General features: G+C 35.3%; 5 protein-coding genes across 5 annotated transcripts; 3 read left to right on the forward strand and 2 right to left on the reverse strand.

Moving 5' to 3' along the window:
* Positions 1-1,866: 1,866 nt before the first annotated feature.
* Positions 1,867-13,912, reverse strand: flvcr1 (FLVCR choline and heme transporter 1). Its single transcript, XM_079583804.1, has 10 exons — positions 12,653-13,912; positions 11,950-12,094; positions 11,409-11,549; positions 9,582-9,649; positions 8,250-8,353; positions 7,693-7,803; positions 7,252-7,357; positions 5,002-5,113; positions 4,850-4,914; positions 1,867-3,111 (listed from the first exon to the last, which is right to left on the reverse strand). Exons 1-10 carry the CDS (start codon positions 13,310-13,312, stop codon positions 3,028-3,030), a joined length of 1,596 nt encoding a protein of 531 aa, XP_079439930.1. The 5' UTR covers positions 13,313-13,912; the 3' UTR covers positions 1,867-3,027.
* Positions 13,913-14,117: 205 nt separating this feature from the next.
* Positions 14,118-14,763, forward strand: spata45 (spermatogenesis associated 45). Its single transcript, XM_079583812.1, has 2 exons — positions 14,118-14,483; positions 14,606-14,763. The coding sequence occupies exons 1-2, from the start codon at positions 14,246-14,248 to the stop codon at positions 14,623-14,625; spliced, it is 258 nt and encodes an 85-aa protein (XP_079439938.1). The 5' UTR covers positions 14,118-14,245; the 3' UTR covers positions 14,626-14,763.
* Positions 14,709-19,494, reverse strand: tatdn3 (TatD DNase domain containing 3). The gene is given in 11 exon segments (XM_079583805.1): positions 14,709-15,236; positions 15,329-15,409; positions 15,824-15,936; positions 16,018-16,073; positions 17,328-17,437; positions 18,237-18,299; positions 18,398-18,479; positions 18,648-18,650; positions 18,652-18,719; positions 18,825-18,857; positions 19,286-19,494. Coding segments are annotated over 11 exon segments (798 nt in total). The 5' UTR covers positions 19,343-19,494; the 3' UTR covers positions 14,709-15,104.
* On the forward strand, positions 19,458-22,630 carry nsl1 (NSL1 component of MIS12 kinetochore complex). Its single transcript, XM_079583806.1, has 6 exons — positions 19,458-19,741; positions 20,174-20,252; positions 20,341-20,468; positions 21,417-21,471; positions 21,577-21,644; positions 21,836-22,630. The coding sequence occupies exons 1-6, from the start codon at positions 19,574-19,576 to the stop codon at positions 22,070-22,072; spliced, it is 735 nt and encodes a 244-aa protein (XP_079439932.1). The 5' UTR covers positions 19,458-19,573; the 3' UTR covers positions 22,073-22,630.
* Positions 22,631-22,758: 128 nt separating this feature from the next.
* On the forward strand, positions 22,759-24,684 carry batf3 (basic leucine zipper transcription factor, ATF-like 3). Its single transcript, XM_079583813.1, has 3 exons — positions 22,759-23,103; positions 23,350-23,454; positions 23,686-24,684. The coding sequence occupies exons 1-3, from the start codon at positions 23,029-23,031 to the stop codon at positions 23,869-23,871; spliced, it is 366 nt and encodes a 121-aa protein (XP_079439939.1). The 5' UTR covers positions 22,759-23,028; the 3' UTR covers positions 23,872-24,684.
* Positions 24,685-27,999: the final 3,315 nt, after the last annotated feature.

A 27,999-nucleotide genomic window follows, 5' to 3' on the forward strand; every position in this document is an offset into this window, starting at 1 on the left:
GGCGGGTTCAATTCCATATAAGGGAAATTGATCAACCTGTGATTGGCCACAATGGCGGAAATAGGCGTGAACCTTCGTTGTGTTTCCAGTAGGGTTTTTTGTGAGCTTTTAAAATGTGCATTTAAAGTGATAGTGCATGTCCAACCCATATACTGTAAAAAGGTAAAAACATAAAAAATATAGCCTATTATAAAAATGTCAAACTTTTAAAATGTATATTAAGGGTACTGAGCCTTCAACTGTCTATATTTTTTGTTGTTGTGTCAAATGAAATAATTATTGCACTTTTCATTCTCACTCTCCTCAACGCATGAAAGAAAAAGTACTGTTGACGTTTTTATTAATATTGTGAATTAGTTTTGATATTTTTTTTATTTAGATTTTCAAATTTTCCGTTCTCATTTTAGTTTTAGTTAAAGTTTTAGTAATTTTGTTGTGTTAAAAAATTTTTTTGTTTTTTTATTAGGCCTACTTTTTACTTCTGTTTATTTTTTTATTATAATTTTTTTGTTGTTGTTAGTTGGCCATATCAAGGAACATTAAAATAAGAAATGTTTCCTTGGCAACTAGTTGAAATAAAATATATTTTTTAATTGTATTATTTTATTTTATTTCAAGTAGACTAACAACAATGTGTTTTTACTGTTTTAGTTTTAGTTAACTAATAACCCTGACTCATAGTGTAGCTATATTAATAAAGAAGAGATGCCAATAGTGTCCAAAACATTTTTAAGGGACGGAGTTCATTTATAATTAATTACTATTTCATAAGAACATAAAATATTTTATTCCGGTTGTCTTCATATGAGCAGAATAAAGACAAAGTGCTAAGTTGCATCAGTTTTAATCATTTTATATTTAAAAATATACTGATAGAAAATATATATTTCTAAATCCTGTTGTAATTTTTGTCTTCTTTAGGTAAAATATAAAATATATCCCTACCATACTCATTTAAAAAAACGAAATGTTTAGCTTCTGCTCTCCTTTCAATGTAATGAAGTTCAAAAGACCCGTACAATGTAGCTGTTGAAGTAAAACGTCTACATACTGGTTCTAAACTTTGCCAAATGATTTTGTGTCTCCATGCTGTTAATCAAGGAAAGCACATAAAGGGATAGTTCATTCACTTCCATAGTATTTTTTATGTTTTCATACTATGGGAGTCAATGTGGCCCATCAACTGTTTGGTTAACGACATTCTTCAAAATACATTCTTTTGAGTTCAGCAAAAATATTAAATCATACAGGTTTGAAATAACTTGAGGGTGAGTAAATGATGACAGAATGTTCATTTTGAAGTGAACTAAGGTTAAAACTAAAAATGTCCTGTATGATCGCTAGAGGGCGCTAGAGTTCTAAATAAAAAAAATCTCAAAATAAAAGTCTGCATTTCATTAAATCCGAACGGGTTTACAGACTCAACTCAAACTTTGATTTGTAGATCATTTCAAGTTTATTTATTTTGTTTTACTTTTAAAACTTATAATTAATTGAAAGCACAATCTGTATGTTCGACTTAGTAATATCTGAATTCTGAAATAATTTCGTTGTAAAGCGTGCTTCAAGAAATCGTATTATAGTTTAATAATTATAAATAAATTATTAATCTAACAGTACATTACTATGAGTAGGGAAACACGTGAAAATGTGACTTAATAGAAACTAAATATTTTCAGAATAATATTGTAGACATTTATAATAATAAAAATCCAAAATATAAATTGTGTCTTTGTAGAATAAATTATATAGATGCCTTTTAAAATTAAGGAGGGCGTCCCTTGCTAGAGAATGATCATATTTGTGGGTCTGTTGCATCAAAGACTGAAAACCCCTGTATTATATAACATATTTGCAATAACAAACAAACTGCATATTTTAATTTGAGCAATTACATTTTTATTTTTTTAAACAGAAGTGATGGAAACATGAGCCCCTTCCAGTCCTTCAAAGCTCAGAGTGTAATGCAAATGAGTTTTATACTTTACAGTGAATTTCCCAACATTATTTGACAACCCCAGTTTGCAAAGCTGCCTTCATTATCCAACAAATACCAAGTAGAAACAGTAGAAATTCAAGCCAGAAATTCATAAATACGAAAACAACCATGGAAAAAGCATTCATCATTCCAATAAATATGCATCAAAAGTAAAAAATAAAATGAGTTAAAAGCAAGTAAAACTAGACTTAGAGTCTTAGGCAAGTAAAACCATTAAAAAAATAGTGCTTTCTTTCACACTTCTGAAAAATGACAAATCCATAAAACCACACTCTTGTAAATATCACATTCCTTTTTAAACGAACCACATTCTTAACGTGGTATAAATGCTGAAAGGTTAATTTGTGCTCTCTGGAAAAAGACTAAACAAGCCTTCTCCTGGTATCTGTATGCGTTACAGGTCCAAAGTTTCACTTACACGTATTTGATTTTATCTTGCAATGACAGCATAAGCACTTGAAATGATATCACAGTCTCATAATGGTAGGCGATTTTGCTGAAGCACTTACATACAGTACACACTACAATTTGCATACAATGTCTTTTTAGTTTAAAGAACTCTCTTCATCATCCTGAATAAATAAGATGGGAATTCATGGTTTTTGTGGAATTATTACATGTAGATGTTCTGCGATGAAACAGCAGACTTTACGTCCCAGCAGCACAACAGTCAGACGAGTCCTTTGAGACGAAGCAAACAAACGTGCAGTTCCAGTCACACCAACATGATTGTGCATTTGGGCCTTACAAGCCATGTTAAAATCCTAATATTTGGTCCACAATTCTTGAAACAATAAATAAATAAAATAATCCATGCTTGTATAATTAAGAGACATATTGTATATAACAATCAGCCTAGATTGGGAGAAATTCATTTACAGCTTATTTGGGAACATTTATCACTGTCCGTTTTCACTGAAAATTGTGCTATAACATCATTACATCACAGCAAAATAAGATTTCAAGTCATCTCAGGAGAGTCTGTAATCTCTTGTGATTTTTGATGTGCTGTTGGAAACGTTTAAGACTTAAATGGAAGTCTCGTGAGGTAAGCTAGAGGAGTCCAGCTTGACGTCACTGGACGCTTTATCAGAAGGCAGCTCAGTGGGAACCTTCAGGGGAGAGAAATGATCTCATTAATATCTCATTCTCAAGGAAAAGATCTCATTAAGACACGTAAATCTTATTCATGTCCCTCAAGACGGCAATTCATTGATAATCTTGAACACCAGGATATCGAAGGCCCAACACACTACCAGTCAAAGGTTTGGGATCTGTAAGATTTTTTAAATGTTTTTGAAAGAATTCTCTTATGCTCACCAAGGCTGCATTTATCTGATCGAAAATACAGTAAAACAAAATAATTATTTACCATAGTGATACATTTTAAAATAATTAATTCCTGAATTTTCAGCATCATTACACCAGTCTTCAGTGTCACATGATCCTTCAGAAATCATTCTAATATGCTGATTTGCTGCACAAGAAACATTTCTTATTATTATCAAATGTTGTGCTGCTTAACCATTGCTGAAGAAGAGTATTCATTTCTTTACAAAAAAAAAAAAAAAACATTTTATATGTACATACTACATACTTATAGTAATTACAATCACTGGGTAATAACTAGGTACTAACCCTGAATCTACCCTTAAACCTAACCTTAACCCATGTATATTACCCAGTACTTTATTAGTTAAGTACACGCAAGTGCACGTACTGTAAAATAAGTGCAACCAAAAAAATCTTATCGAGCCCAAACTTTTGAATGGTAGTGTACATTGAAAACCAAAGAACAAAAAAATGCTGTGCCTTGTTTTATATCATAATATTTTTTACAAAACAATACTAATACTAATAAATAAAAACATAAAAGGTAAAATAACATTTCTTGACATTACATTTTACTTTCAAACATGTCAGGCAAAATCCTTTCTCTGTACCTGTCAGGGTTCTGTCACTTCGGTCTGTTTATTCTTGGCTTTGGTGACAGAACTCTGACACTGCTATTGTCTTGTCTTGTCTTGTCATGTCTTGTGTCCACATAAATTGTTTTGTGTGTGGAGCGTGGTGTTCGGATCCCAGCGCTTCGGTCTAGTTTAGTTTCGGTTCTGTGTTGGGGGTTGGGACATTCATGCTCCGTGTGTTTGCATTCTGTTCTCTATCTTGTGTAAGCGTGCGGTTTCAAGTTCACTCGGGCCGTACGCACTTCGTACTTCACTGTGTGTGGTGTTGTTCTGTGTAGCACGAGGTTCGTGTTTACATCAGCCATGTGCTTTCTCGTTGTGTTTTCGCACGTCGTGCTTGTCTGGTTTTGTGCCATGTGCTTTCCTGTCTATTGTGTAACCCCAACCTTCTTCTTATCTGTTTATTGGTTAATTTGCCCCACCTGTTCTCCTTCATTATCTGCCTTGTTTGCTCTCTATTTATTCTCATTGTGTTTGCATTCTTGTGTCAGTGCGTCCTGTTCCAGAATATTTCCTCTTGTGAGTTTCTGTGCCTTGTTGTCGGTCAAGCCCAGTCAAGTTGCTGCCGGTCCTGTTTTCTCCCTCAGGGTATTTTTTTTTGTTTTTCATTAAAATAAAAGACCATACAATTCTGCATCGAGCCCTCAACTCAACCTTGACAGTACCAATGAATATTCACTTTGATTAGCAATAGAGTTTGGTCTGTTTTCTCAGGCAAACATCTTTTTGATCCTAAAATGTTACTTTGATCTTGTACTAAACTGATTATAAATGCACAGAGATATTTTCCACTTCACATTATCAAGATTTGAATGGTTGAGCCTCTCTGTGTTTGGCAAATTTACTTTGCAAATGTGATGAATGGCATAAAAATGAGACTTACTGCTTGTCCTTTGTTTGTATTGCCCACATTGACGTCGTTTCTTTTGAGGTCTGATTTAATCAGAGCTGTAGGAACAACACAAAAGTTTCTTAATGCTGTTCACATACAGTACTGATCAATAATAGGAAAGGCGTGTAAATAAGAAAAGTAACCTGTTAGAACAATGCCAAGGAGGATCCAAGCACACAAGAAAATGTTTCCGCTGAGTGGGCCGTAGTCTGTGGTCAGCTTTCCTTGTATGAGAGTAAAAATGATGCCGAACACCTAAAAATTAAAGATAGAGTATGAGACAGACATACTTAAGTACCAATTACTTATTTAATAATAATCTTAACCTGTTCTTCAACATTTTGGGAGATAAACAGAGTAAATGCGGAAGGATTAAGCTTGTCAAATTAAATGTGGGTGTGTATTTCATTTCACCAGGCTGTTCAAATTGAAAGTGGTTACCAGGGCGTGTATGGAAATGTGTAAAAATCAAAGGGGTTAAGTCCAGCAACTTACATTATACAATGGGTGTACCCCAAGGATCAGTACTAGGTCCCTTACTATTTAGTTTATATATTAATGATCTACCACAACAGTGTGAAGGTATACAAGTACAAATGTATGCTGATGATACTGTGATTTTTACACATGCGAAAACAGTAGAATTAGCAGCTGAGAAGTTAAAATTTGCTACTGAAAGAGTTACACAGTGGCTGGAACAGTCATGTCTTAGCTTGAATATTAGTAAAACGAAAGGAATCTTTTTCTCAAAAACAAACGTTAAATCTCCTGATGTTGATATAGTTATTAATGGTGAAAAGATAGAAATAGTTAATGAGCTCAATTATCTTGGCATAATATTGGACTCAAATCTTAGTTTTAAAAAACATGTAAAGAAAATGATGAGGAATATTAAACATAATATAGCAAACTTTAGACAAATTAGACATTGTCTTTCTTTTGATGTAGCTAAGGCTCTTATGCATGCTACAATCTTTTCTCACATGTCTTATTGTTTGACATGTTGGGGTCAAGCCGGTGAAACGGTTCTTAAACCTTTGAAATCGCTATATAAACAGACGTTAAAAATTTTAGATAAAAAACCTAACCATTTTCACTCTTGTAAGATCATAGAGAAATATAATTTTTTAAACTTTGACAATTTTAGACTTTATTCTAGCTTGTGTATGGTTCATAAAATCTTAAACGGTCTGGCTCCTTCTGTGCTACGAGACTTTATTCAACTTCGCTGTGAAACAGCTGTGAGATCAACCAGACTATCGCTTAAGACTAATTGTCTCGTTCCCTTTCGTCGTTCTGCATTTGGACTATCCTCTTTCACAGTGAAAGCCACTAATCAGTGGAATGCCCTTCCTGAGGACATAAAAGGGTGTACAATTCATGGTCTTTTTAAATTGAAGTTAAAATCTTTTTTTAAATTGAACCAATTCTGTAACCATTAAGATTGTTGTAGTTAAATTGATTGACTGATTTATTTATTTATAGTCTTCTATGGCCCTGACAGTATGTGTATGTATTTATTGTATGTGATCATATATGTATTTTCTTTGATGTGTAAGTGTTGACCTGCCTGGGGACTACGGACGAAAAATAGCCTGTGGCTAAATCCGGTGCAATGCATGAAATGCGAATTTTATGTTAAAAATTGTACATTGTCCCTTTATAAATAAATAATACAAAAAAAAAAAAAAAAAAAAAAAAAATTAGGGGGGTAATGGTTCTCGGTAAAAAAAAACATACTGTTCTCCACCCAGGGTTCAGCACCCACTTGCACCGCGCTTATCTCAAATCTGACGACGCATACCTGATATGGTTTGTTGAAAATAAATAAAACAGAGTTAGGCTATTGTATGTTACTGGCTGTGGATGGATCTGGCGTTCACTAAACTTTGTTCAATGCGAGTGCCGTATGCTCGAATATGACATGCGCAAGAAGAAGCGAAAGAAAACTTGCACACACGCTGTGAGAAGATTTGTGCTCATCCGAAGCGCACACACTGAAAGCCTTGAAACTTGCATTTGAACGGACAAATTCACACAAAATGTATGTCAACGTGCCCATCTTGTCGAGTATTCTAGCAAACATAGTAGGTTATATCTTAAGAATTAAGTTCTAAGTTAAGTCTAACTTAATTCTAAGTTAACATTAACAGTCGAGAAAGACAATGCATTTGTTCAGTATCAGTGTACAGCAGCCTTATTTTCCTGTCTGTATGTGTTTTTAATGTTAATAAAACAACAAAAGACAAGGAAATCATCCTTAACAGTAGTCCTTTTATCATAGCACATACCGAACCATGACCCTAAAACCGAACAGCGAGTAATTTGAATTAATGGTCAACTGAAAGCTTATTACAAAAATGAAACTATTTGAATGAGCAAACCACACATACCTGTGCAAAAGCATTCAGAAGACCAGATGACGTGCCCTCGGACTCAGGGTATGTGATTTCGACACCGAATTCAAAGCCAATAGGAAGGTAACCAGTCATAAAAAACCTTTTGAAAAGAATAGTTGTAACATGAGTCAAATGTACCTGGCTGGCAGAGAACAATTTTAATGGGAGAAGCTAATGTACAGCATGTACAAACATGTATCAAACAACAAAAAAACTCATGTTTTTAATCATGATTAATTACAGAAAAAAATAATTAGTGTGATTAATTAGTTCAGTTATTTTAATCGATAGACAGCACTAAAAAAAAAAAGATATACAAACTATGCTTGGGAGAGAAAAAAGGAATAGTGATCTGTCTGGACTTGTGAATTAAGATACTAATTCCAGAAGTTATAGTTACGGGCACAATAAGTTGAACTTTAATGGCAGGCTTACCCTAGAGCCCCAGCAGTAAAGAAGATAACAAGCAGATATCCAGTGTTCAGCGTGAATGTGAACACCACCATTCCAATAAAGGACAGCACGTAGACGATCAATGTTGTCAATCTAAAGGGTGAAAGGAAAAATTAAAAACCTTTGACAAACTGCTTGTCTCAAATCTTTTTTTGTGTGTGGGGACAAAAGTTTTCCCCACGCAGATTTCGCAATGGGTTCAAGTTGGTCCGGTATATTCACTGTGTTGACCAACAGAAAGGGGCTTGGCTTGGAAGTGACTTCTGTGTGAGCTGTAATTCATATATCGCTACACTATTGATTGACAACAGAAAATGGACCTTTTTGCCCACAATATTTTTGAGAAAATGTGGCGGCACCCTTAATTTAAAAATTAGAAAGAAAATAGATATACTCAACATAGTCAAAACAATTAATGGATTAGCAGCTGCTAATAATGAAAATCAGGAACTAATATGAGAGCCAGAGCTTAATGCTTCAAAGCCAATACTTCAAAATGTTTTTAGTAAAAAACTTCCACTGGTTTAGCATATACATACTTATAGGTTTTAGTACGATCCAACCAGACTCCACACAGTATTGAGCCGAACATTCCAGCCACCACCAAAGTCAAGCCGATTCTTCCTGTGTTTAGCTCTTCGCCCTAAAAAAAAGAGAAGGTTTAAAGGTGATTTTAACATTTCTATCACATTTCAACATGCTAGTGATACTGTCCTCCAGTGAGATTTGATATCAGGATTTTGGTATAAAGAGCTCACACAACCAAGTTCAATAGGCCTCCAGTTTGTTAACCAGCAGCTGATTGCCCCCCAAAACCCCTCCTTTGTTTTAGTTGTCAAAAATATTGATATTTCGATACAGAAATATGTGAAATTATTCCAATTCTCATTTAACGCAAGATTGATACACAGATCACCGAATGAAGACCAGTGTTATTGTACATTTGATTAGCCTACTTTAATTAATTTCTGTAGTATTGATTACCCGAATATTACTGTCAGACCTACCAGAAACACTTTCTTTTTTTCTTCTTCTATTGTTAATATGTGTGCTATTGTTTGCAATTTGTTTATTTATTCTTATTTTACTACTGACTGTTTACTTGTCATTTTGCAAATTTAGTTCAAAGTTTCAAATAAAACCTATGTGCAGTGTGAATGCTAGTGCAAAAAAAAAAAAAAATCACCTAAATTAATTAATAAAAAATGATGAGATAATAATAAAATTATATATATATATATATATATATATATATATATATATATATATATATATATATATATATATATATATATATATATTATTCCAAGATTCCCGGTGGTGTTGAAAATGGTCTAAAAAAATATCAATATTTGATATTTTTAACAAATCTTGACTGTCGCGCAGTGTGACGTGGCTTACAGCGGGGTTCATGTTTGTACAGTATGACAAGCAAAAATGGTAAAGGACTACCGGTATTATAAATCGTACCGTGTGCATCTGGCTCAACTTTCATTAATTTGTCAGTGACACCAGTTTTTAAAAGATCTCATGACAAGATATGGAAGTAAATATGACAGTAAGAAATATCACATGGTGTGTGCGGTCTCTAAACTTAAGACTTGTGGGAAAGCCTGCAGAACATTCGGACAGATCAAACTTGGGAATGTACACAGAAGAGCTTGTCTTTTCATTTGGGCTCTGTCCTGAGTAGCAGGCATGCATGAAAAGCAGCTAATGAACTGGACAATAAATCAGTGACCAGCAGCCCATTCCCGGAAAAGAGTACCGTGGTGTGCGCCTGAGACGGACCCAGAAAGACCCCTACACACATGCACATGGCATTGTCATCCTGCAGCGGTAGATACAGAGTTTATTCAAAGGTCACTTACCGGATAGTAAGTAATTATCATTTGATTGAGAAGTGTAGATACAGAGTAGAATGATCCGGTCATGATGCCTAAAAACATAATCAGATATTTTGAAATTGATGCTTAAAAAAAAGTGCAGAACTTTCTACATAATAAAACTGAAATTGTAGGTAGCATTAGAGGAGGTTGATCATACTGTATAATTACAGTATTAATTTAATAAGCCATAAAATAAAATAACAGAAATCATCTCATAATGAATGGTGTATGGTGCTCTATTGAAGGATAATTCCGGTATTTAACACCTTGAGTCTATATTGTAGTTTGTTTTGGATGAACAAGAGTGGTGGACAACATTTTTTTGACAATGGTTCCTCTCTCGAGTTTTTGACTATAAAAGAATTGGCCATGGACCCATTTAACATTGGAGTCAATGGCCATGTCCGAAAATGTCATTAAAACAACCTTTAACATTAGTTTTCAAAACTGTGCAACTCACCGAGTGATTTAGTGATGTTAGTTGATGTTCCAGAAACAAAAAGTGTTGCGAAATACAGTTTCTGTCGTGTTTTATTCGTCATTTTGTAAAATCCCATTGAATTCTGTTGAAGGACTGAGTGCTCGTTAATATAAATGCGCTACCGGAAACGGAAAGGGGGCTGTTTACATTTGGTCGATGTAGTCTTTTTGCTCGCTTCCGTTTCTCATAAGGCTAGCGAGCAGAGCAACTGTGCTCCGGGAGAGTAAGCGAAATAAACAAACAAAACCTTGAAAATATTGAAAGACGTGACCACTGACCAGTGCAATATGAAGTTGAACTCGACTGTGACCGTGAGTGTCCCGCGAGACATAAACATCGGTTATCGCCATCAAGTGGTCGGGAGTGTGCTAACGCTTCAGATTCAAATATTGAGCGGAAGTTACAGGGTTGTGAAGTGTCTGAAAAAATAGTTCCACTATAGCAAAATAAACGGATTGGAATCATATATTGCGACGATATATTGTTTATAATCATCAACGAACACCACTAACCACTCGGTGAGTTTAACAGTTTTGTAAACGAACATTATTGGCTGTTTTAATGACATTTTCGGACATGCCCATTGACTCCAATGTTAAATGGGTCCATGGCCAATTCTATTATAGTCAAAAACTCGAGAGAGGAACCATTGTCAAAAAAAATTTGTCCACTACTCTTGTTCATCCAAAACAAACTACAATATAGACTCAAGGTGTTAAATACCGGAATTATCCTTTAAGCTTAGATTAAACAAACAGTGAACCCAAAAATGAACATTTAAAAAAATAAACAATAAATAAAAAGTATTTAATGAAATACATCATATTTTAAAGAAAAATACAATTTTGCTTTTGTATTCCATGGAAGAATGAAAACAACAGGCATGCAAGTTAAGGCTTATTCACACCAAGGACACTAACTGTATAAGGATAAGTTTATAGTTCTAAAAATTGTTTTAAATATAAAGGAATAGCAGAATCCCCACTAAAACAATAACGATAATGGCATAGAGGAACAATATTGCTGGAATCACTGTTTTTCCAGCTGATGAATGATGAAAACATTGACATTGTAATGGATTTTTTTTAACTAATCATTCATAACTAACATTTATTTTTCTTGCAGGAAAAAAATCTACCACAACAGCCAATCAGAATCCATCCTGCCACCTCAAGTATTTAATGTGTCAGACCACATAACTGCAGCGTGTGCTTAGAATAAACAGAATGGTGTGGTGTGGTTATAGTTAATATAGTTATCTTTATAGTTTACCGTTCTTGGTGTGAATGGCCTTAAATTAATTAATTTTTGTATTGAATAATTCTCACCATAGCTGATGAGGAGCAAAATGAAGGGCTTGCTCCTAAAAAGGTTGATGATTGATCGTTTGTATGAATAGTCTTCAGCTGGACCAGTGGAGAGAACAGCTTGGGCTTTGCTGGGTGGGAGCTGAGGTCTATCCCTAATGACTGAGAAAACAAGTGAGAATGAGACACACATGAACATGTAATTCTGATAATCAGATTACTAAACATGTTGTGAGGGATTAACATACAAGTATTCATTTTGATACTCTTTAAAATATGAATCATTGTTGCATACAACTCTCCTGCCCATGTTTATAAAACAGCCCTTTCCCATATTCTGATGACGGATAAATATATGCAAAGATAATTTGCAATTTGCTCCAAGTCAACTAGTTGATTGTGTATTGTTAACCATAATCACAAAAGCATAGCATGCAGAAGAATGAATGAGAGAAGAATATTTTCCATGATTTTTTAGACTACATCCATCAGTTATATAATTTTTCTTTATCTCATTTATCTTAAAAAGTTCTGAGAATGTGAAATGTATACGGATTCTTACCAAATATTGTTAGCAGGAAGAGCAGAGTTGAAACTCCAGCTGTTCCATAGAACATTATGCTGATGTTGTGGCCCATGAGATCTTTGTCGTCTGGAGTGTTGGGAACCAGTACAGGTGGGAGCAGGAAACCTATGGCTACACCAAGCTGAATGGAAATAAGCAGACCATTAAGTCACCAAAAATAAGCACATAAAACACTGTACACCCTTTGAGAATAATAAATACACAAATGTTAAATATTTATAGCCTCACTTTAAATTAGTGTTTATATCACTGTGCATTTAAATACTAAGTACCCTAACAAAAATGTATGATGGTTACCATAGTTCCCGCCAAAATAATAACAACAACAGTTAAATACAATAGGAAGTCAATGGGAAACTAAACTATTTGGTTATTCTTCCAAATATGTGGACCAACTTGAACTTGTTGAATGCGTGAAAGAGCTACTTTTGATCATTTTAGACATTCCAAAACGCATCTAAAACTGAAATTTTCAGCAGGTATTTTAGTGGAAACTTTGGAACCATGGCATTTTGGTAAATGCTACAACATAAGGTAAAGTTATTTAATGAAGCTGCCCTGACTGCACCTATTCGTACTTTTAAATACCAAGGCAAGTGACATTTGTACTATGTCAAATCAATGTCGAGTAATATTTAACTAGGTTTAACTCTAATGACATGTAATTTACAATTCACACCTGGTTGCCCAACACCGCTGTGGCACATGCCGTGGAAACTTCTTTCGGGCCGAACCAAACCGACGCGATTCTGGAGGGGAGACCGAGGATGAACACCTGTGCCACAGAGCATATGATCTGTGCGGTCATGGTGACCCAGAACAGATTGGGCCCCACACTGGCGCACTTCACCCACGCACCCAGAGCATTCAAGCCGGCTCCTAACAACGCAGTCATCCTCAGCCCCTTCTTATCTAACAGCCACGTCGCGGGGAAGATTAAAGGCACATAAGCGACCATATAGACCACGGAGAGCCCGTCAATCATAATGCTTGATACTTCATAATACTCCATGAAGATGTTGGTAATGATGCTGTACTGGATCCACTGAAAGGCGTTGACTAGCGAATAGAGGCTGAACACGGCGAGAACTGCGAACCGCCTCCAGTAGAGTCTCGTCTCGAGCGCATCGTTATTGTGCTCGCCGGGAAGCATCGCCTCTTTTTCATCCGGTGGTGGAAGCTCCTGTTCCAGCACCTTTGGATCCAATATGATATGGACCGATCCATTGGAAAGCTCCTTGTAGCCGCTGTCGTCGTCTGTATTTGCTTCCGTGACAATGCCGTCAAGTGTGCTGTCAGGCAGAACATGCTGCTCTGGAAGAAACTCACCTGCCACCATTTCGGCAAAATCAACTTAGTCACTTAAATCTTAATTCATATCAAATCGGACTAGATGTGTAATTCTCTAACTAAACGTTTCCTGAGGCGGTAACGTTAAGTGCGTGACACAAAGAGACAGGGATGACGTTTTCGGAAGGTCCACTTGATAATAACGCAAATAAAACGGTGTAATTTAAGATGAATTGGCTGAATTGGGACCACGTTTCCTTTCACTACCGGCTTCAGCAGCATGAGAGAGATGATGATGATGATGGCGTGATCTGCGCATCCACTTTGGATTTGCTCCCCTTATTCACTACAGTAAGCGGATTTATAGGCTTGGCAAGGACCAATGAGACTGTAGAAGGGGCGGGGCAAGTAGGCGAGCCTGTAGACTGAACTTTTTCTCTTTCACACGACTGCTCTTAATTTGCAAACCAAATTTCTCATATTTTATAAATGACTTTTAAGTAGAGATAAACATTTTAAAGGAAACAAACAAACAAACAAAAAAACAGCTGAAAACAATTTTTTAAAAGTACTGACATTTATGTAGCTTTTTTGGCAGCTTATAATATAACTCTTGTTCTTGTGGCAAATAAAATGTTAGTTTTTTCTATATTCATAAAATGTTTCATTTATTTAATAAGCACACTGTACAAAATCAATAAATGTAAAGCCATTTCGTATAGTAAAATAAGGTGAAATCTGTTCAAACTTGGCTGGGAAACCGAGTAAAATTAAATAAAGAGCGATGATTTAAGAAATCATTATTAATAACACATTTAGGCCCAAATTTAAGTTAATTTTTAAATATATAACTAATGGGCAGAAATGACATGCGTGGTTACTGGTTACCATGGTTGCATCTTTCCAAACATTACGACCGAACTGGCCATATGCTATTTCGACTTAACAAGTAACGTTAGCCTACTTATAATTAATACCAACCATGTCAAAATCGAAGCAAGATCAATTGTACGAGTGGAATATGCAGAGAGAGACGTGGTGTTGCGTAGAGGCAACCAGCAGGTCTTGGAATTTACCTGAAAGAAAGCACTTCCGTTGTCACCTCAGGAGCAGCTGTGAGTTCAGCGCGGTGCAGACTGCGAGTCCCGAGCAGCGGTGCTCCTGGATGGTGGGCAGCAGCAACAACACACATCCCGAGCGAAAGCATTTCGAAGACAGCTGTAAGATGAGCCTCAACTACCTTTTACATTTGTTGGGAAAGTAAATTATACTTCAAATAGCAGTAAGTTATGGTAACATTTTCCATTATAAAAATGGTCTAACGTTACTTTTATTCTTCCAGATAATGTTCACCTGGTGTGAGGAAATGAAATCAACCACTGCAGAGCAAATGTTGTTCTCCAGAAAGCAATAAACATGTATAATAAACCAATCTGGCAATAAAACATAGTGGTTCATTTTTTTATTATTTAAACTAGTTTACAATGATATTATAAAGTCAGTGGCATACAATTAAAGGAACATTTCACCCAAAAATGAAAATTTGTCATTTGCCCATCATACTTATATCAAAACGTGTATTATTTTTTTTAGAAACAGAAAAGAAAACTTCTGAATAATGTTTTAATGGGGAATTTTTTTTCTCAAAACAAAACTGGCCAGAAAGATTTAACGTTACTCACTAATCTAATAGATCCTTTTATAATTACTTTTACGGTGATTATGCATCATTTTTTGAAGCTTAAAATCTCCAGACTTCATTCATTTTAAGTGCATGGATGAAACCAATTGGTTTTTGAGTGAGCTCTTTATTTACTAAATTAAATAAGATAATATTATCTCTAGGTTTTTAACCTCGAAAACAATCGAAGGGCATTTTGTGTTGTGACTTCCATTACTACACCTGAAGATATTCCCTTAACCTTTGCAATGTATTCACAGCTGATCGTTATGTTTCCGGGTTCATTTCTAACCTAGAGCAGTAAAAGGAAATAACACAGGCAGTGAGGTTCAAAACATTTCAGTCGTACAGAAAATCTGATTATTATAACAGATTAGGACTTACATTATTGTCAAGCCCCAAGGCTGGAGAGTCTGTCTCAAGGCAAATGTGTTCCAGTGGAATCTGTCTGATTAATTTTGCTCTCTGCATTTAAAGTACAGTATTAATATATTAAAGAAAACGAAACTATATGTCACATATACACTCTCAGATAAAAAAGGTACAAAAGCTGTCACTGAAGCGGTACCCTTTAAAAAGGTCCACCTTTGTACCTAAAGAGTGAATTTACATATTATTACCTAAATGGTAGGCTACATATTAGAACCTTTTAAAGTAAATTTTCCAGTGACAGCTTTTGTACCATTTTTTTCTGAGATTCTACAGTTAAATCGTACATATATTTCCAGTTCAAACATACATGCTGGGGATGTACGACGTGTAACAGGGTCATCTGAGATTCTTTAATATATCTTTCATGTCTTTATTGCATACTTATCATACTTATTTATGACTTTATGGCAGACGAACAAAGTTATTATAGGAGAATCCTTATCAAACCTGCTCGTTTTTGCTGACGGCAGGCGGAAAGGAGAAGGAGAATCCAGCCTGAACCCCTTCCATGGCAACCGATGGCTTCCCGGCAAAATTATGCAACAATGCCTGGCTAATCCCTGAAGACATAAAAGCAGAATTATGCAAGAAATTCAGAAAGGTCACAGAGACACAATGATTTGCTAGCGGGTAGCTCTTACCAAGTTCTTTCATTGTGGCTATGGTAACCTTGGCTGCTGATCGGGAATGTACATTCCTTCAAGAGAAGAGTTAGGAGCGTCAAAGAGACTGCAAAATGAACTGTCAGTTCACAATGTACAATATATGTTGCTATGCCAGGGCTCCAGATTAACATTTGAGGGCAGTAGCACTGGTGCCACTAAGTTCTGAAGATGGTGGCACCAGCACCTGATCTGGTAGCAGGAGTTTTAATCATGAAGGTATTTTAATCATAAAATTACTATTATTTTGCATTAATTAGTGCAGTAACTAATAATATTACACGTTTATTTCTTGGAAATGCACATTTGACAGTAAAGCACTGAGCTTGAGTTGAGATGCATATAAAATTAACTTTTATCAACAAGTCACATGTAAAAATAAAAAAGTGTACAGTGTACATCGTATGTACATGGGGAACAGGACAGTAAAATAAAGTTTTTCCGGAAAACTTTAAATATTTTTGGTAACACTTTATTTTAAGTTTCCTTGTTACAAATATTACATGTAGTTTCTAATTACTATAAATGATGCATAATTTCATGCAACTAAACCAAATCTAATCCTAACCATACTGTAGTAGGCACATGTAGTTAATTATTACTCAGTACTTAAATGTATAATTACACTGTAACAAGGACCCCGTCCCTTTAAAATAAAGTGTAATCATGTTTTTTATCACATTAAAAATAACATTTAAATTGAATTACATTTAGAGCTTTGAAGTGCTGGGGAAAAAAGTGCCTGAACTTCACTCTCACGAACCCTGACATGAATAATGTAAAATTATTAAACTATTTCTGCCACAATACCATGGTAACAGTTAGCGTTTCTACATCAAATCCATAGTGAATATTGGTGATTTATGGACTGAAAAGCCTTCTATAACTTGTTTGTTCACGGAACAATGTTTCTTCTGGATTCCACGTCAGAGCTGTTTGATCTGATATCTATGGTTTGGTTTATAACAGAGAATTCTGCGCCGAATTGAAATGTTTCTCACTAGAACTTGCAGCAATGTTATTACGGTAATACTGCGGCGAGAAGCGCGGTTTAGTCCTTCGTTTCATTTGCCGTTTTTCCTATGCAACAGAAATGGCAGCTCCAGTTGGGCAACATGGTACTAACAAAATTTAGTCGCACCGGCAAGAAAAAATATTGCAGAATTAACAATTTGGTCGCAGTCTGGAGCCCTGTGTGCAAAGTAATGTTAAAATGTGGAAAATCATGCAACATTTCTGGGCGGCTTGTTTCCTGTTACTCTCTAGTAAAATGTAAGGTTGCCACTCACACGGGCAAATCCAGTTCTTTAGATATTTCAAGTTGTTTTGTAAAGACTTTTATCTGTTCATCACGCTCTTGATTAGTATTTGCATACCAGGGGGTAAAGTCAAGACCAATCTGTTGAGAGAAAAAAATACTGGTAAGCATACAGTTGATAACACAAGTAATTGAACTAGAGAGACTCAAGATTCAAAGTCGACTTAAATGTGAGGCCTAGCTCTACTAGTCTCGTACAAACAGTTTCATTATCCCTAGACCAGTGGTTCTCAATCTTTTTGACTCCAAGGCCCTCCATTGTAAACAACAATATTTGAAGGCCTGTTTGACTTTTTAAGGTTTTATGATTTATTGGATAAGGATTAAGGATATTGTTGTTGTTTTCATGCAAATTTCTACCTGATAAAATATGTTAGAGCTTTCCACAACTAGAGACATGTATTTTCAGTAAAAACAAAATAATGCCCATGGAGTTACAAGATTTTAGTCATTTACATTATTTTTTTTCCCCATGTCTAGAAATCACACTTTTGAAATTAGGCTTGCTATGGGAGTTAGATTTCTTCATAGAAAAAGAAGAAGAAAAGTTGTTGAGGACATGAATTAAAATAAGAAATATGTAGGCCTATTTAGTTTGTTTTTATATCTTGTGTATATTTACTTGTTTTGGCTTATTTTAATGCTCGTTCCGTCTTATTTTATAATAATTTAAGACATATTGAGGCCCCTTTGAAAGTCTCAACTTCTATGCTGCAAGACTATAAAGTCCATTAAAAAGGTATACAAACTATGTAATTAAAGTAGGCTTAATGTTTTATTTTGGTTTGGTAAATGCTGATAAATGATATTCAAATAATATTATAAAAATCCCCAATAGTGTCTGTTTAAAATAATTTTCCAAGACTCTATTATACTCTACCTCTCCAATGGCAATGATATTATCTCTGTGCTTCTGGAACAAAGGAAGGAATGGCTCCAGGTCCTGTCAAAACAAAACTAATCTTTTTGCACCAAAATATCATAATATAGCATATGAAGCACAGTAAAACTATCTTTCTTTGTTATTTTTGTCATATTCACCTGAATCTTGACACTGTGTAAGTCTTTCCCTGACCCTTGAAGGGGATGAATGCCAAAACAAGGGAACACAAAACCAGGATAGCTATAAGAAAAACATTAAATATTAGTAAAGCTGCATGTGTCCGATGCTGTGTAAGCATACAACAACTTAGTCATTCCAAAGGCAACATGATGCTTTTGAGATTCAGGAAAGTGAGAATGTTCTCATCCAAAGCTTTTGTTGACACATGAGAGGTTGTGTTCAACTTACAGTTGACAACTGAATAACTTTGTCAAACTCACTGGCTCCCTCTGTTATTGCCACAAGAGCTTTCACTCCAGTCTAAAATTACATTTAACAGAAGAGGTAATTGTTGCAACATTTGGATCTTGTTTATTATCAGTTTTTATTTATTTATTTATTTTCAGAGGCTTGACAAAAGCTTACCTTTTTAGCTCTCAGAAGTACATCATCTTTGTCCTAGGGAAAAACATGAAAAATAACTAACGTCTGTAACTGTAACTTGATTTCTGCTTGGTGTGGCAACAAACCCTTTATCTGTAGTTTATATAAACACAAGGATACTGACGACATACATAGCCAGATTACATAAAACGCTATATGAAAAAATTGTCTTTGATTATTCTTCATTTGGGACTAAAAGTACCTGTACCATGGAAAAATAATTAGATTAGTTCTAAACTACAGTTTGCTGCTGAAACAAACCTAAACAGCTGAGACCAGCAAACTTGCTTAGTCTGGTTTAAGTGTTGTTTTTTTATCTCTCAGTACGGTTGTAACACACATTATATATAAAGAGGTAACAGATAAGACCATAAAGACCTTGTAACTTTAAGATTTGTCTTTCGCAATTGAATTTGATGACTCCAGACCATGAGTTTTCTTACCTGTGTAAACTCATTTGCTGAAAGGTGACAGTGGCAGTCAATGAACTCTCTAACCATGATTATAGTGTAGCCTATATAAAATATTTTTCTCTTCAAAAAATAACCTTGTCTTTAAACCACTCGTTGTTTTGCTTTTCATGATAAGGCATTTTCCCATCTGTCCGTGTGGCGTCTCTCGGTTGCGTGAAGGGTGGAACGTTTCTTCCGCTGAATTGTTTTCAGAGTTTGTTTCGTAGTAACACATTCTGCTTCCGTTTCCAGTGTTATTTTGAAAAATAAGCGGCAGTCATGGAGGACGACCGTGCGAGTGGGGCGGATTCGAGAGTAAATGTCAAGTCGAAAAAAATTGTTCGTGATCAACTTGAAAAGTATAAAGACTTATTTAAAAAGTTGCTCGATGGCCAATGCCATATTTCTAAGGAAGATAAGGCCAAACTGTTGCAAGAAATGGTTGTGGTAAGTAATAGAAAAGATGTCAGTTGGATTATTATTGTCCATATCAAGTTAATCATGTTTTTTTATTATTATTATAGTAACACCATCTGTTTTTTCCTGTGGTATTTTTGTGGTAATCATAAGTTACTTATGACATCGACTTTTATTGCAACTGTGGCTGTAGTTAACGTTACCCCTTACGAAAATAATCCATGGTTTTACTACAAAAAAAACATGGTATTTGTAGTAAAACATTTGTAGGTTATGCAAATGGTAAGCAATCCGCTAAAAATAAGATGGTTACTATACTTTTACTATAACAACACTATGGTAAATGTTTGTAATGGTAAATGTGTTTAGACTAATTAACTCAAAAGTGTTTTTCATCATCTTTGTTTGTCATAGTCTTTGTTCTTGCTTGCATTCACCTTATTTGTCTCTTTTATCTTTTAGAATTTTGAGTTCACAGTTCAAGAAAATATAGTTATTGGCGGCTTGTCATGGGACGAGGCGTCAGAGGAATACTGTGAAGGTAATTTGTTGTCACAGTTTCAGAGAACTTATTTTGCAAACCAAGACAACGACATAATGAACCTTTTTTTATATATATATGTATATAGATAATGAGAGCACTGTAAATGACATTCTGGATGAGAAGATAGTAGAGACCGCCTGCAAACGCAACTCTTACCCAAAACAAATACGCAAGCAGGTTGTGCGATCATTAAGAGCAGAGAGGAAACTTCTGGTGAGACATGCTGTTTTTCTTTTCATTTGAAACTCCATTACACAAATTATGAATTACGAAAGATTATTAGAAGTCTGTGTGTACTGTGTATATATAGGCTATACACGCATAGAATTAGATGCGATTAATCGATTTGACAGCACTAATAGTCTATGATTGGATCATTATTGCAGTGATTATTATGCTTCTAGCATGTTGTATGTTTGGCAACAGTTCTTCTAACCCTACTTGATGAAGTGTGACCAAAAATGTTATAAATGTTGTGATGTTATTTCCAGCAAGACACTTGCATAAATTTTTGGTCAAGATCTTGTATTGACAATGCTTCTCCAGTAAAGTCTACTGTTAAACTAATTCATGTGTGAAGATGATTCTTCATGCTCCCTCCCAACCATTCTTTCACAATTTGAGCCTGATGAATCTTGACATTGTCATCCTGGAATATCACCATGATGTGTCCTACATGGTTGTTTAAGAAATGATAAGCTACACACTCCATCAATTAGGGTTAGAAGAACTGTTGCCAAACGTACAACATAATCATCACTGTAATAATGATCCAGTCATAGACTCATACGCATTTGCCTATTTCAATCTAAACTACGATGTTTCTAAGGAAAACATAATCAATAAATTTATCAATAATAACATTAGAAAATTATTATTAGTTTTTATGATTATATATTTTTTATTATTTTTTATTTTTTAACTATTTGGGAACACCAATCACGCTGTAAATTAATTCAGTTACAATTTTAGATGTTCCGCCTCTGGCCACTAGATGTCCTAATATATTCAAAAATGATCTTTTGTGTTTGCTGTAACTCATGAGACACTGGGATAAAACGTGCAATAAACAGCTCAGCTTGATTTTCTAGAAGACTGAATCCCCTGATGTTGCTGTGTGAATGTAGCTCATATGTTTTTACTGTTCATCCATTATTTTAGGGTTTGTATGAACAGGCAGTGAAGACACAAGACATAAAGCCGGATCCAGATCAAGGTGTGTGCCCTCATCCTTTTTTGTTTTGTGTTGCAAAAGTACATTGTGATACAAACCGTTCTTTATGCAATATTAATAAATACCTGTTAAACATTGTTTTCACAGACACTATCATCAGAAATGTTTCCGCTGCTGCACCTACAATGTTCAAACAAGCCAGTACGGTTATGAAGGTACAAATCATTTTATTTACCTTTATACAGTTCTTCTGGATTGCATGTACATCCATATTGCATGTTACTATGTGCTTGTCTATTTAAACTCAAAAATCGTTATGTATTCTAACAAGCTGTAAATCTCAGTAATAGCTATAGACAAATATATATTTGTATTAACATTCCCCATTTTCCTTCATTCTATTCAGTCTCTGAAAAGTCTGAAGCAGGCAGCTGAGGGCTTGCGTCAAGTTCTCGACATGCAGACTTCAGCGGAGACGGTGGAAGTCTACAGAGAAGTGTTCGGCAGCTCAGTAGATGTCTGTCCAGAACTTCACCACAGGCTTCCATCCAGCATCAAAAGAGCTGCTTCTGATTCAGAATACAGTGCAGACTATGTTCCTGCTCCAAAAATCCTCCAAAAGACTGATGCTAATGCAATTTAATGTGTATGTGTTTGTGCATTCGTGTGGAAATGGAGAAGGGCAGTATAGTAGTGCATTGACACCTGCTACTAAATAAGTGTTTTGTATGCTGATTCTTACCCATTTAATGTAAATATATATTCTGGTCAGAATTACTTCATGCATGTAGTTTAGAAGAAAATAAGTGTTTCATCACTTTCTTTTTCCATTAAATCCAATAAATTAAATTTTTAGAGAACTGTTGTGCTGATGTGGTCCAGGTTCATACCACAAGGTGTTCTTGGTTTACCAGTGTTGGTTTCCAAATTAACTGGCATATATATATATTTTTTTATTATACACGTGGATTTATTAAACATTGATTGAAAGGGTCCCTCTTTTGTATCCCTCGTGAACAAAGATGAAAATCTGACACTATTTTTTGTCTCATTTTCTCCAAAAGGGTGGAGGAACTTTAAACTGACAAAATTGTAAAGTAATCGGATTGAAAAGAATATCGGGATACATTTATATTTCTATCAAAGCCGTAGTAGTGTCGTAACTTTGACCACAAGGTTAGTAATGGCTAAATTAACTGTCAAACATGTTAACTTTTATATAAGTCATATGCTACCGTAGGGTATTGACGTAACGTAAATGTAACTTATTTTATTACCCCATAAAATGTTTAAATAATATAAAATGTGGAGGTGGGTGGGGGGAGATACCTTTTTCAAAATGGTCATGTCGTTGAATGACCCAAAAGAGAAAACTGACAGAAGTTACTGTTGCGTCCTCGAGAGCACCACGTGACTTCAAAGAACATCCGCCGACGGCATTTGCAAGAAATCCCTAATGTCACTGTAGCACGTTGACTGACAGTCTAAAAATGTCTAACTTTGCGTTAATTAACACGGCCTCTTAATTTGCTGCTTTAATTTTCTATCCAGTCTAGTGGGCGTAAGACTTCATTGTGCTCGTGCTCTCCTGCACCTGTCATGTCACTTTTCAATGCGACAAGTAACTTTACTCGAAATGATGCTCCAGCTTTACGGCTGTTTCGAAAGAGTGAGGTATGTTACTTTTTTATGCTTGTTTCTTTTCTTTGAATAACTACAAACGCCTAAACAATGTTATAAATGAGTTAAAATGTAGCCTACATAATTTAAAAACTACTATCTAACATGTTCATTCTCATCGATGGATCAATGCCACCCACAATGATTCTATGGTTTACTAATACGTTAATCCTGCACAGTATTGCAAAATGTTCGAGAAACAACACAGCATAACTTCTACAACATCTGATTATGATTCAGAGCTCTGATGATGATGAGAAAAGGTTGAAAAGAAGAGAAAAGAACCGAGTTGCTGCACAGAGAAGCCGCAAAAAACAAACCCAGAGAGCTGACGAGTTGCACGAGGTTTGCTACCTAATTATTATACAGCGGTAGGCTACATATAATGTGAAATATGTTGATTTCAGCATTTGGGGTGGTTTTTTTTTTCCAGTAAACTGCAGGTTTAACCTTTTTTTGCCCCATACTGACACATGTTGACAATAAGTAGGCAGACATGGGGAAAATACACCAAATGCACAGTGATGCACATGTGATTGATGTGGTTTTTGACATACTGCAATTTTGTGTAACCAGGAGTACGAGTGTCTGGAACAGGAGAACAGCCTGCTGAGGAAGGAAGTCCAGCTTTTGATTGAGGAACAGCAATGCTTAACAGATGCCCTCAAAGCCCACGAGCCTTTATGCCCTGTCTTGACCTGTGGTATGACCTCCACAACAAGGTCCACGGGCACAGTGCCAACTGAGTTTATGTCTAGATAAAGACATTCACATCTGATGCTCATGATGTCTGAATTTCCATTTAAGGATTAATGAAGTATCCTAAATGCAAGTGATTCATGCAGGCATGCAGTTTTTATGCTTTTTATTTTAAAGTATTAACCCGTGAGTTCAGTATGCAGTGTTTTCCGTTAACATGCAGTTGAATGATTAATTCACGCTCAAACATTCTCGTTTGCGTTTTGACAGGTTCAGAATACAGATTCTCTGTAGTCGTATGATACTTTTCCCATGGGGTTATGCCTCACGTGAATAAATCCACCATATTTACTGTGATAGAGTCCAAAACCACTAACTAAACCATCTACCACAGTTAGTTGGCTGTGAATGAACGACATGTGAGAAGGGACTTCTGCTTTATGAGAGCGTATCCGACCAAAATACCTAAGGTTAGTTTCAAAACTCTGTTACAGCAGTTTTGTTATGGCTGCACTATTAAAAACAACAGCTTAATTCAAATATCAGTGTTACTATTCTGTCTTGCATTTTCATGTTTTGCTGTGGGTGTGTATTGTAAGTATTAGGATAATTATTTTTTTTTAATAAAAAGGAATCACTCTGTTTATAAACTCTATGACGCAGATGCAGGTTGAAATCCAGTATTACTTAAATTGTAATAGTAATACAATTTCTAATAAAATGAGGTCACTGAATCAGAAAAGAACCAAATGTGTAGGTTTTTTTTTTCTTCTCATTTGTGTTGAAACCATATCTGGGGGTGGTTGCGGTAAGATGGTGGTCAGATTTTTTTCTTGTATGTATCACTTCCTCAAACTCCCATGGACTTACCTTCCTAACCAGTGCAGGGTACACACTTCTATATTTCTCTTCCAGTTTTCTCTTCTCTTCTGAAAAGTCCTAGAGTTCCACATGGATCTGTTGACTTTCGTTTTAAACCGTTAAAGCCAAAAAGCATTGTTTGAGAATGTAAAAAACGAACACATTTATAAAACAGAAAGTTTTAGTATAATTAGTATATTTGTTTGTTCATGACAAGTGCACATAATTGTTTAGTATAAAGGATGTAGTTTCTACAGAAAGTATTGCATTAAGTTTGATTTGGGAATTGGGAAATTTTTAAGTTTAAAATGCTGATTTTTTTTCATAGCAATTACAACGATGCATAGCCTCATGATACTGTTTCCAACGATATAAAAATGTATTGTTTTACACATGATGCATCACAAATGGGACATCTGGTATGTACGTAGATTGAATGGAAATGAAACTAACACCTCTATTAACTTTCTGGTCACAAATGTCTGTATTCCTGGATTTGAATGTTTTACCTCTTCCCAAAATATCAGAGAGTTTCAGTAACAATAGACACAGAGCAAGTTCCGTATAAAAATGTCTTTGGATGATTAAAAAAAAATATATATATATAGAATATGGGGGTTCTCAACCAGGGATCCGGGGACCACTGGGGTCTCGGCAAACTTCCAAGGGTCCCAATAAGTCTTACAATTCTTTACATTTGGGGTTGCACTGTAATTAAATCCTAGCAACAACTAATTGAAAGAGGAAATATTCATATTGGAGAGAGAAAATAATTATATATATATATATATAAAGTGTTATTGTTGTTTCTTTCTTTTTTTTACTTCTCTACGTTGAATGCAGGGTGTGAGTTACTTATTTTACTGTTTTTCTGAATTGCTAAAACACATTTCTCAGAACCATCACCCACTTTCTCAAAACCTTAAACACGAAACCAAATCTTCAAACTACATTCAGAGAACCTCTGACTCTTCTGGCAAAATCAAACAACTGCCTCAAAACCATTTGATCTGTGCTCAAAAATCAAACAGTGCTTTCAGATCATACACACAGCGAGTCAATATTATAAACAATACTGATCATTTGTAGGTAAATAAATAGTTTACTGTGAAAATACAGTTACCCAACTGCAAAACAGTTTGAAAATCTCTAAATGAAAAGCATGTTACAGTAATCAAAAGAGTTGTGCAACTGCAAAATCAAGGTCAATGAGAGATTCATTCTGCCTCAGCATCGCCTCTTCATGCTGGGTCCGGGCCGGAGGACCTTGTCCACATCACATTCACAGACAATGTTGTCTCTTGCCAGGCAAAGGCAAAAGGGCAGATCCAGCCTTGACAACATTCTCCACCACACCTTGCTCTTTCTCGTCGTTCTCGTCCTCACCCTCTTCCTCTTTGTTCACCACCTCTCGCACGCTTCCTCCTCTCCCTCTTATATTGTTTATATCCATTGTTGGTATCAACATTCAGTGCAACATTTTCTCTGAACTGATTTGTATTTTGTACAGTTGGTTTGGTCACATATTAACAATTGTTTCACACCTAAATGTGAAAATGTTTGAGTCGTTATATGTAAACGATGGAAACTGTGTTGTAGTTGCAGATTAACATTTGCCTGCTTGTGTTTAGCATTTTGAAACATAGGCTACTGTGTGTACGTGCATCACAGCAACACGATATGTTTTAGTGAGTGAAAATATGTTTAGAGTTTTGCAAAAAGAGTGCATGAGATTAGCAAAGTGTCTTAACTACCTGAACTTGTTTAATGCTTTACAGAAAGTGTGATTTATTTTGACTTGTTTATTGAGAATTTGGTTCAGAGAATGGGATTTAGTGTTTTAGCAATTCATAAAAACTTTGTTAATTTAGAAGTTTGAATAGGGGAGGGATTTAATATTATTAAGACAATCTGTCGGGGGGTTTTCTTCTCTTTTTGATTCAATGAATGTACAGTTATGTTTTGTCTGGTTAAAAAATACTAATAAAAAATTATTTACATTTAGTAATATTAACATAGGCTAATTATATTTAAAAAGCTAGAAAACCAATATATATGTTTAGATATGGATGGATGGATGGATGGATGGATGGATGGATGGATGGATGGATGGATGGATGGATGGATGGATGGATGGATGGATAGATAGATAGATAGATAGATAGATAGATAGATAGATAGATAGATAGATAGATAGATAGATAGATAGATAGATAGATAGATAGATAGATAGATAGATAGATAGATAGATAGATAGATAGATGGTCTTTTTGTAGCTTAGGCCTATTACAATTCCTTGATTGCATTGCCCTCTAGTGGACACCTTGTTAATGAACATGCATCAACATTATATTTTATCTAAATATTTTACTTAATCTATGTCTACTTTAATCTAAATATACTGAAAAATAGATATAGTTTGTATAAAATCAGTTGAATCAATATTTGCAACAAATGTATGTCTGCAGGCTGCGCCGTAACTGTAAATGTCTTTTCTTGTCACAACACGAAAATAGAAGGAAGTAGAAAAGATTATCAGAAACTGTTTAGCATTGCCTTTAAAGTGGACATGTTTTCAAATCTGAAAAGAGGATTGTGAAATGGAAATTAGGGGTGCGTTCTAATTCTGTTATGGTAACTTTTCCTTCCTTATCTGTAAGTTCCTGGTAGAGACTGTAGGTGGTTGCCCTTGGGACTCGCATCTAAAAACTCTTGGAAATCTTACAGGAACTTAAAGAAGAATGTGGACATTGAAGTTCCCATCGAACCCACGCTTCCTTGAGGCCACCCCCCCTCCCGTAATAAAAAGAAAGGACATTTCCATGTTACTGGGCAGGAAGTGGTCTAGAGTCTAGACTACATGCATTCATTCATCTACGAAAATAGATACAGGGTTGTGCAGGGTACTTTTTGTTTTTATCCTGAAGGAAGGAGTAAAGCATTCCTGCTATCTTACAGGGTAAAAGCTGTCAGTCATGAATGCATTACATCAACACCTTAAAATCATTACAATCATGTTCAAAGGTTATAACACTGTTTGAAATAGCATTACAACACCCTTTTTGACATCTGAAGATTCCATTGCAACAGTTTTAAATGGTTGCATCAGAATGTGAAGTTTCCACTGATTGCATTTATTGCCAATGGCTATGACCATGTTTGTTCACATTCTGACAGGGCAAAGTGCACTTGCATTACTGTGAAAGTCAGGTCATGGTGTTAGGGACCGGGGTCACTTCCAGCTCACTGTAAGATGTCAAAGGAATCAGAAAGCAGAAAAAAATCATTTCACATTAAAAAAAATGTATGTCCCATGTTATGCATTCTTTG

This window comes from Phoxinus phoxinus (assembly GCF_949152265.1).
Source record: "Phoxinus phoxinus genome assembly, chromosome: 16".
NCBI lineage: Eukaryota > Metazoa > Chordata > Actinopteri > Cypriniformes > Leuciscidae > Phoxinus > Phoxinus phoxinus.